The sequence below is a fragment of the Primulina eburnea genome, chromosome 10, assembly GCF_022965805.1.
Source record: "Primulina eburnea isolate SZY01 chromosome 10, ASM2296580v1, whole genome shotgun sequence".
Classification (NCBI taxonomy): Eukaryota; Viridiplantae; Streptophyta; class Magnoliopsida; order Lamiales; family Gesneriaceae; genus Primulina; species Primulina eburnea.
In genome coordinates, this window is record NC_133110.1 from 17,217,646 (window position 1) to 17,228,028 (window position 10,383).

General features: G+C 35.2%; 1 protein-coding gene across 1 annotated transcript; it reads right to left on the reverse strand.

The window, feature by feature from the left end:
• Window positions 1–8,891: 8,891 nt before the first annotated feature.
• Window positions 8,892–9,613, reverse strand: LOC140803827 (uncharacterized). The gene has a single exon (XM_073159698.1). The coding sequence runs from the start codon at window positions 9,543–9,545 to the stop codon at window positions 9,081–9,083; it is 465 nt and encodes a 154-aa protein (XP_073015799.1). The 5' UTR covers window positions 9,546–9,613; the 3' UTR covers window positions 8,892–9,080.
• Window positions 9,614–10,383: the final 770 nt, after the last annotated feature.

Sequence of the window (10,383 nt, forward strand, 5' to 3'; positions counted from 1 at the left end):
TAGGGTCGAGGGAAAATGCTAGGGAAGAGTCCATGGGAGTTGGGACTCTTCCCCATGCGCGAGCAGGAGAGTCACGGCTAGGGGGCTTGCGGCTTGCCCGAGGGAGAGCCAGAGTGCTCTGTCAGGGTCCAAGGGAGATGGGCAGGGGTTGGGCCAGGGCGTGGTGCGGCTGTGTTTGATGCTGGCTCAGCTGGAAGTGGAAATCGTGATGGAGGCATCAAACGCGCGAGGCTGCTGTGGTGTTCAGGTGGCTCGTGCGTTGGGTTCTGGTGGCTGGGTTGGTCTGGGCGTGGTCCAGGGAGGGTTAGGTTTATGAGAGGTCGAGTGGTTCACAGCTAGTTGAGTCCTATTTCAATTAGGAGTCCTATTGCTCAAGGATAACACACGCACACACAGGGGCAGAACTTGGGTCAATTTCCAGGAAGGTTTTGTGCGGCTTAGGGGCTGGTTCTTGGGCTTGGGGCTGGTCAGTAGGTTTCATATATGGGTTGGCTAAGTTTTGGCTCAAGGTGGCTCGGGCATGGCTCGGGTAAATTAGGAGATGGCTCGGTGTGTTCGATAAGGTGTCAAAAACGAAATTAATAAAGCTAAAAATTGAATCCAAGGGTTCATGGATATGGCTCATGACTTGGAAGGGTAGAATAAATACTAAAAATGTTATGTTAAAAATTTGGGATCAAAATAACGAGTTTTGGATTTATTCGGGATTTAATCGCCGCACGAAACGCTAATTAACGAATTAATTGAAACACCTGGTTTTAAGCTTTATAAAATTATGAAAAATTAGTTTTAAGCTTAAATAATTATTATAAATCTATTTTTTTAATTTAGGAATTTTATGTTGAGGTTTGGGATTATTCAGGCTTAAAAAGTGTTAATACGTCTTATTTAAAGATTAAATTAAAAGTCCTCGATTTAAGCTAAATAAAAATATGAAAAAATTCATGTAGGCTTAAATAATTATTTGAGACAGGTTAGAGTCAATAAAATTAAGAAAAAGTCGAAAACGTGAAATTTTACGTCCAGGGGTAAAACGGTCTTTTTCACCTAAAATTAGTAAACATCATGGCAGTGTTCTAAATGTTGTTTTTATGTTATTATTATTATTTTTAAATATTTATTAGATGTTCATGATTAAATTATGATTTATTTAAATGTCCATGAATTTTTATGATTTAAGGTTGACATTTAAAAGACGTGTTGCATGCTTGGTTTCAAAAGCAAAAATGTTATGTTATGCATGATTTTTATAAAGTAATGAGAATGTAAAACGTTGAAGGAAGTGAAGTGATTGTGACTAATTCGCTAATATTGGAGATATCGTGAGGGCGACGGTCCCAGTGGGAGCCCGATGATCGTGTTTCCATTATTACGAATATGAGGATATGAGGTTTGAGGTAAGGATGGGAATATCGTGAGGGAGAAGGCTCCAGAGGGAACTCATTTATGGGAGAAGGCCCCAGAGGGAGCCCCGACGATCGTATTTCTATTCGATAATGATAGGCCAGGGCTCAGTTGACCGGTGAGACTGTTGTTGGTGTCCCCCGTCGCCCGGTACTGCGGTTTCATGCAGATGGATCCATCGACTTTTGAGGTTTGAGGAAAGTCACAATTAACGATCTGAATTCAACAAAGGAAAAATGTTTATGTTCATGTTAAAGGTTTTATGTCATGTTGAGGAAAAGGAAAAAGGTTAAAGTTTATGTTTGAATGTCATGAAAAAGTTATTTTACGTAAAAATATTTTCACTATTGCATGTGGTTTTATATGTATTATTTGTTATAAAGACTATGGTGTGTTGAGTCTTTAGACTCACTAGGTGTGATGGATGCAGGTGAGGTTGAGGGAGGTCTTGACGGATGATTTGACTGAACTGAAGGCGCACACAACCCGAATACCAGCGCTTCTACTTTTTCCGCATTTACGACTTATGACTCATGATTTATGTTAAAGATTTAAAACTATTTATTTATGTTTTTGAAAGATTTTTGAGAGGTTTAGTATGAGCTATACTTTTCAAACTTATTGATTTTTAGGTTTGGTAAAGCAGTTGACAATTTCATTTTTATGACTATTGCACTTGATTTTTAAAATGCTAGTTGGTTGGTGTTTTGTTTTAAAGGGATAGAATATTTTATAAAAATATTTTCATGTGGTAAATGTACATGGCCGAAAATTGAGTGTTTAAAAAAAAATTCGAATACTTTTAAGCAATATAAAAAAAGGAGACGTTTCAAGGATGTTAATAAAGGTCTGGTCTCGGGTTGGTTCGAGTCGTGAGGGTAGTTTGGTCATTTGTTCAACCAAAAAGGTTAAAATAGTGGTAAACGAGCCATCCAATAAGCGAATTGAGTCGTTTTTGAAACGTAGGTCCTAAGATTGAATTTCTAGAAAGTTCCTGGATATTTTTGGGTGTTTTTAAAGTTTTGAAATCGAGTCGTCTCCTGGAGTCAAAGTTTAAGGTCGTCCAAGTACGTATAGCGTTGAATCATTAACGGGCGGTTTGTGGAAAATCGAGGGGGGTTTGCAACTTCCTAAAACAATTCCACGTCATAAAAAATGTTATTTTTAGAAGTTTTAAAGTATATGCATGATATATGTTATTTTTAGAAGTTTTAACGTATTGGCACGTATATGCTATTTTTAGTAATATCAACAGATATGAATGATATAAAGTATGTTTTTGGAAATTCTTAAGTATATGGAAATTTATGAATGAAAAAATAAAGGAAAATTATTTTGAGGAATGTAAATGGAGCGTGACGAAAAAGTAGTAAGAGATTAGTTGAAAACGAGAATGTTGAACTTGCAATAAAAAGAAAGTTAATCGTCGAAAACGAAGGCATGAATCTCAACGATAATGGATCCGTTGAAAAAGTGAAAGGTGAAGTTATTTATATAATAATCGGTGGGATCATCGAAGAAGTGGACGTTGAACCCGACGACCTAATAATATAGTTTATAGATTGATCAATCGAATAAATATCGTCACTTTCGAGGATCAACTTCATCTTAAAATGATGATTTTAAATGAAAAATATTCATATCTACGCATGATTTCAAAGGTTGCATGTTTTTAGACTCATTAAGATGGAATGGTTGCACGTAATGATGATGTTGAGTCGTGAAGTGCGGACTATTGAGTCATCTGAGAGACGCAATGCATACCCGAAAACATAGAAATTCGACATATGTTAAAGACTTTTGATAATTTTATGGATTATCTTTTTTATTTATAGACCGTTAAATATTAGAATTTATTGAGTTGAATGTTAGATATTTATTGCTTTATAACTTATTATAGAATGAATGGTTTTGAATATTTTGATTTTATTTATTGATTATTTATGCTAGTTTATTTATGATAAATTAATTATGCATAATTTAAAAGAAAAAAATAGTTTAAATTATTTGAATTTATAGAAGTAAAATCGTTCCATGACAGGTCCACTTTTTTCCATCCGTATTAAAACAATTATGTCATGAAATTTTACTATTATATCATAATATTTTATATTGAATATATAATGAAAAAATTTTGATAAATAAAATTTTATAATGTATTTTTTATATTTTAAAAATTATTGTACAAATTTTATTTTGCAAGTAACATATCTTGGATAAATATTTCGACATGGAATCGTCAAAAATTTACAATGTCACAATTATTTTTCAAAGAAAAAAAAATTAAAATTCAAAATTCTTTCAAAATAGAGCGTAAAATAATTTGATTAAACCATCTCTGTCAAGTAAAATAATTTCAATTTCAATATTTGAATATGAACATGTTCGTTTCGTTCGGGACAGAGTAGCTGTAATCTGTAAAAAAAAAAATTAAAAAAAAAAATTAATTTTTTGTTTTTATGTGAAGGAAAATGTAATCCAACCATGTGCCCAAAATGATCAAGCGACCAAATGGACGAGTAAATTGGAAAGCTCGCTTGATTTAGCAAACGTAGAAATTGCCTCAGAACATTCGAACGCGCGGTTCTGGGACAGAGTGCGTTCGCCGGAAAACTGAAAACAAAAAGATCGAAAAGAATGTTCCGGAAGAACAAGGGCCTGAATAATCAGTGCAATCAGATTCAGGCGAGTGATTCCGGAAACTTAGTATCGCAAGTTTGAAAATTATAATTGGCTGGATCGGTGCTTTTCGCGCAGATCCAGTCAAGAAGCTGACTTGCGTGTGTTAAGAGAAGAGCTGCTCACGATTTGGAAGAAGGCTGTAGATCGAGTGATTAGGTCTCCATGTATATATAATATATAGATAGGAATTTGGGGTAGGGCACCATAAAATGATATTGGGCTATATTTTGGGCCATACAAACAGCATTAGCCAGCCCACTTGGTAATTTGGACTACACGTTATTCATTTTAAAACAATAATTTGGTACACACTTCCACCATAAATTAATTTCTAACGATTAGACATATCTACGATTTTATATAATTTGGACCCGGTGGTTCGGGTCTGGGCCTGAGTTGGCCCAATTTTTTAATACAAAAGTATTATTTGTTAATTAATAAATATTTTTAAAAAATATACAAATCATCATAATTTTCGCTAATTTTTTTGACAAAAACTTGTATGAGACGATCTCACGGGTCGTATTTGTGAGACGAATATTTTATTTGGGTTATCCATGAAAAAGTATTATTTTTTATGCTAAGAGTACTACTTTTTATTGTGAATATGGGTAGGGTTGACCCTCTCACAGATTAAAATATGTGAGACGGTCTCACATGAGACTCACTTTTGTTTTTTTTTTATAGTAAGTGGGTGTCCATGCCTTACTCTAGAACTTCTTCTGTTTAGTTTTTTTTCAAGGCTCAATCACTAATATTTTTAAAAATAATAATACCAACACGACGGATCGACAATTTTTAAATGCTAAAACTAAGGGTGTTCATCGGTCGGTTCGGTTCGTTTTTTATTTCGGTTTTTTCGGTTTTCGGTTTTACAAATATATAATCCGATATCCGAACCATTTTTCTTCGTTTCGGTTCGGTTTTCTACCGAAATGGTTCGGTTATTTCGGTCGGTTATTTCGATTTTGATACAATTATTTAAATTAATAATATAAATATATTATAAAATATAATATATTATTTTTTAAAATGATTTCTTAGTAAAATATTTAAATATAAAGTACAAATGAATTACCTAAACAACAATCAACTAAGTATTATTCAAAATAATTCTTCATTCACTAATATCATATCAATAAATAATATAAAATAAAAATAACATTATTAATTTAATTAAATTTCGGTTTTTTCGGTCGGTTCGGTTTTGACATTTATAATCCGAAACCGAACCAAATTAATTTCGGTTTTAACATTTATATCCGAATTATAACATTCGGTTTTTGGTTCGGTTTTTTCGGTTTGGATTTTCGGTTTTTTCGGTTTTATCCGAAATTTGAACACCCCTAGCAAAAACCATAACTGATCCGCCTAAAGCCGGTTACAGTCATGATTCCGGATTAAACTCGTTGACCTGATTAACCGACCCGTCGACCAAAGGACAGGTCCGGTCCGGTCCGGGTCCAACCTGAACCGTGGTCAAGTTTAGTTAAATATATATTTTTTTCAAAAAGATCATCTGATGTGCATTTGATAAACTTTAACAAGGTATTTTTTCTAAGAAAAAATGAAATTTTGTCAAGATTATTTCCTCAAATTTCTCAAATAAATCGAACGTTTGAGATGAGATTAGGAATAAAATTTGTTCTATATACATATTTCAGATCGATTAGCATCAAAAGTTCGATCATGGGGAAAATTTTTTGATCAATTTAATTAGAGTTAGATGGTTATGAAATTTTGGATCAGCTCAGTGATTCAAATATGACTGACTTCGGGTAATTCGATTTTAGTATATAAACGTATCAAATTGTCAACATATGGAAACCATGTACACGAGCATGTCTACTGCAAGGCTGCAAGTCGCTACCACCAATGCAACTCGGTCTAGAGTTTCTTACACGAAGGCATATCGCACATACCACGTAGAAGAGCACATACATACGGCTGCATCAACCTCTCCAACAGCTCATGTACTTGATTTACCCAACAATTTCGATCTCAGATCATAAACTACAGGAGCACCTACTCTATTTCACATCATATGCACACCCTTGATCATCGGCGATGTATGCTAGACACAACAATGTAAAATCACATTATCCAATCCTTTCGACGTGTACATGATTATCCAATCATTACAAGAGAGAGTGATATCAAATTGCCTCCAACAGAAGAAAGAAAAATACAGAAAATACCTATGTAATTTATAGATCTTCAAGGACTCAACATCAAGAATAAGCTAAAAAGGTGGGTCAAATATAAGCGAGGAGTAATTTTCGAAGAAGTTTAGATTTGAAAATGGAAAACCCTAAAACGGTGGGAACATGTATGGTCTTCTGTCCAAACTGCCTGAAATTCTTAGTAACTCTTCACTGGCAATGAAGGAATGTCCAGATCGAGGGTATAATGACTTGGATTTTTTAATTTTTTTTAGCATCTTATTTTTATGTGGTAAAAAGCAGCAGTTTTCATAATTTTATCCAACATTGAATAACCAACACCAGAGTCCAGACATTGTCATATCATCTCACCTCACATGTTATCTACTAAATCTCAACTATCTTGGACTTAACATATCAATAAAACCATTACCCATCACCCCAGCAAAATGCAACCTAGTGTTGAACAAAACACCATTAGTTATTTGATATTTCAGACTTAATAGGAGCAACAAAACCATATCCATTTAAAATTTGGAAACCAAAGGTACTGCTGACGAAACAATATGGGAAGAAAATATTTATAATCATGGAATATAGTATCTTTCTGCCTAACAACCTGAGCCTAAAAGATTTATTGTTTCGCGCTCTTGTTAGTAGACGGAGATGGGCTGTCACACTTACGCTCTGCCTTGCCAAGTTGTTTGCAATCACGAAAAAACCCCTCTTGTTTTTTCCATTTCGTTTATCCTTTTCAGCATGTTTGTGAAAAGAGAAAAACATGTAGCTTCAAGTCTCAAACTTTTGTTACACAACATATGTCAAGATAAATAGCGACCGAAATGGAAACTGAAAACGAGGTATGGTAAACAAAGTAATTGCATAATTTGAATTTATAAATATACAGACAGAATGGTTGGATAGCCCGGAAGGCCGGAACAGATGGATAGCACGGCCACGCAGATTGATATGAAGGAACAAATAATATGATGCAGAAACAAAACCAGTTACAAAAACCGAGGCCTTTAAAATGTTACATTTTCCTTAAAACGGATTCGTCCCCTCCGGTAAATGTCTTCGAGGATCACGATGGAAAACTTTTTCCCAAGATACAAAAGCTAAGCTTGTAGTAACTTAGCACAAAATTACTACACCGTCGAACTTAGGCGACACCTCAACTTTATCATGAAGGAGTTCGAAACTATTGCAGAACGAACGGAAAAGTAAGAAAAGGGAGCAAGAGCAAGGATGTGATGTTGCATAGGTTGTGGAGGTCGGCCGATTACTCATACGCGTATGGGCATCCTTTTCCTCTTCCATGACCAATGGCACACGAGAAGACACCAATAAGTGTCTACTATTAACTCAGCCATGCCAAAGGACTCAAAGCCATGCAGAAAGTCTCAGCATACGAAGAGCCTCGGCCATGCAAAAGGGTACACAAGAAGAAGAAGAAATGATTTGATTTAGTTTATTTATTTCCATGAAATTTTTTTTTAGCAAAAGTTGGGTTAGCCTTGGAGACCAATTTTGGTCTCGACCAGTCAAACATTGGACCTGCGCAGGTACGCGCGCGTGAAAGCCTCTTGACAAACTAATAACTTTATAAAGTGTAATTCAATATAAACTCACTCATTTAACTCTATTTCTAAATGTGAGACAAAATCATCATGCTACATATACACCATCCACTTAACATATAAAATGGTCCATAAGCTCATATCATACATTATCCAATATTCCAATGTCCATTCACTTGAAATGGAAAAACCCAAAAAATACCAAAAATCCAACCACCTTTAAAATAAAAGGCACTAAGCTGACTAAAGAAACAAGAATTCATTGAACAAAGCTATGAATTTATCTGGCAATCAAGTTAGCAGTTGTTCCAATACCAAATCTTTTAGCCACTTGAAAAGTCAGATTAATATATAGATTATTCAATAACACAAATAACTGGAAATTTTATTGTTCGATATATGAACTAATCACTTTAATTTCATGGTCACTGATAAAAACTGACACTGCCAACATTATTTGCAGAGATAAACGCTTATAACCTTAGGGTTCCGGACCCCACCCCATACAACAATCATTCAGTAACTCAAAGCAATGTATAACAAAACATTATTCCCTGTATCGATAAGGAATACAGGGGTTTCAAGTTTTCCAGAAAATCTTTCATTTGCCTGCAATGTGAAACATACCTAGCCAACAACTAAATCCACTAACCATATCAGGGCATCATATTCGTAATCTACAAACATGATGCACCCTTTTCCTAGTTTTCCTAAACATAGAAACCCTATTAGGAGTCTGAAACACGCGCGATGTACAAGTTTTCACTATTTCAGCCGAAAGTACACCAAGTGTAAGTAATAGGCTGTTCCTCAACTACACTTTCACGCGCAAACACTCGGTAAATCAACGTAAGACAATATTATAACCCGAAACCTTTGAATAATCTACCAACATGCAGGCACAGAGTTCTAAATTAGAGAAAATAACAAAATTCCAATGAGCTTTCATTGTCACATTTTATCCTCTGGTACAGAACTTCACCAATATACTAAGAAAAATAAAATCAATAACAAAAACACGCAACTAGATAATTTGTTTGATAACAGTATAAGACACATGGGATAGAATGAAGAAAAGATCCATTTCAACAAACTTCGTCGAAAAGCTCAAACCTTGAGAAATTACAATAAACCCGATCCCGGGTAATCATAATATCATCATGATCAATATCCGAATAAAACATCAGCATATTTGTTATTTTAAATTAAATGAAAAGCTTACAACTGACTTCACAGGCGTCAGGGTCAAAAATCACGGAATGTCCCACGGCTTGGGTTCAGGAACAGCAACAACCATCCCCTGCAGCTCCGGCGACAGAACCACCTGGCATCCGAGCCTCGAGTGCTTGTTCAAAACTCGATTCCTAGAACTTCTCCTCAACACGTACTGCTCATCGTACGAGGGAGGTGGCAGTTTCTCAAGCCACTCCTGAGCGATGTGGACCTCGCACTCGGCGGAACAGGCGTCGATCTCCTCGAGGCGGTGGGAATCCGGGTCGATCAAACCTTGGTTGGCCAACGCCTTGAGCAGGGTTTGACCGGAAAGCCCCACGACTTCCCGCTTGTTGCCGTCGGGGTCGATAGCTGAGAGTTTAACGATTCGATCGGAAACTTTCGCGGAAGAGGAAAATCGAGTGATGGCGGAGCCCGAGGAAATGTAGAGAGAAGGTGCTTTGGTGATTCGGGACGCGAGTTTCTGGAGTGTGGAAATCGCCATTTTGAGGGTTGCAAACCAAAGAAAGCTAACGGAGAAAATGTGTTGTTATTAGCTTTGAGGACTTACGGGCCACACCAACTAGCAAATGGTGAATTCATTTGGACTAATCTGCCATTATTTTCTACAATTCTTTTTTTCATGATTGTACAAGTCAACAGGCTAATTTTTTTCCTTGTTAAAATATGTATTGTTTTGGGCATTTAAAAAAAAAAGGTAAATTGGTTTTAAATCTCCAAACTCAAATTCAACTTTATTCTAACACTTTACACTTCAAAAATTTGTCCAAACTTCCTAATAAGTTTAAAATTAACAAAAATACTTTAGATATTATAATGATCGATTTTTCCTGGAAGAAATGATATCAGAGCCGAGATAAAATTATTTCGAATATACAAATCTATTATTATGAAGTAATTAAATGTTTAAGGAGGAGAATTTTCTCAATTAACATGAATTCGTACCCAAGTTCGTGATTAAGTATTTACAGGAGTTATTCCAGAATTCTAAAATATTTAAAACAGGAAGATCTAACCAAGGTTAGATATCGAGAAGGAAATTATCAGAATCCTAAGGTAAACTTATGATTCAAAATAACATGTTCTTAGAAATAGTACCGGATTCCTCTAAACTCTCGGGAGATCTTAGAGAAATTCAAAAGACGGTACAAAATTATGGCAATATGCTGTATTATGTACCACAAAATGTGGAGAAAATCCTTGAAAACCAAGAAGAAATTCATGAAATATTAAAGAATATTCGAACAAAAATTCAAATCCTAGAACAACATCCAAGTTCTAGTAAGAGAACTTCAGAAGGAAGGTTACCACCATCTTTTAGA

What these genes read in the sequence shown, in the direction of transcription:
- LOC140803827 (XM_073159698.1), bottom strand. Translation starts at nt 9,545, where the DNA reads ATGGCGATTTCCACACTCCAGAAACTCGCGTCCCGAATCACCAAAGCA.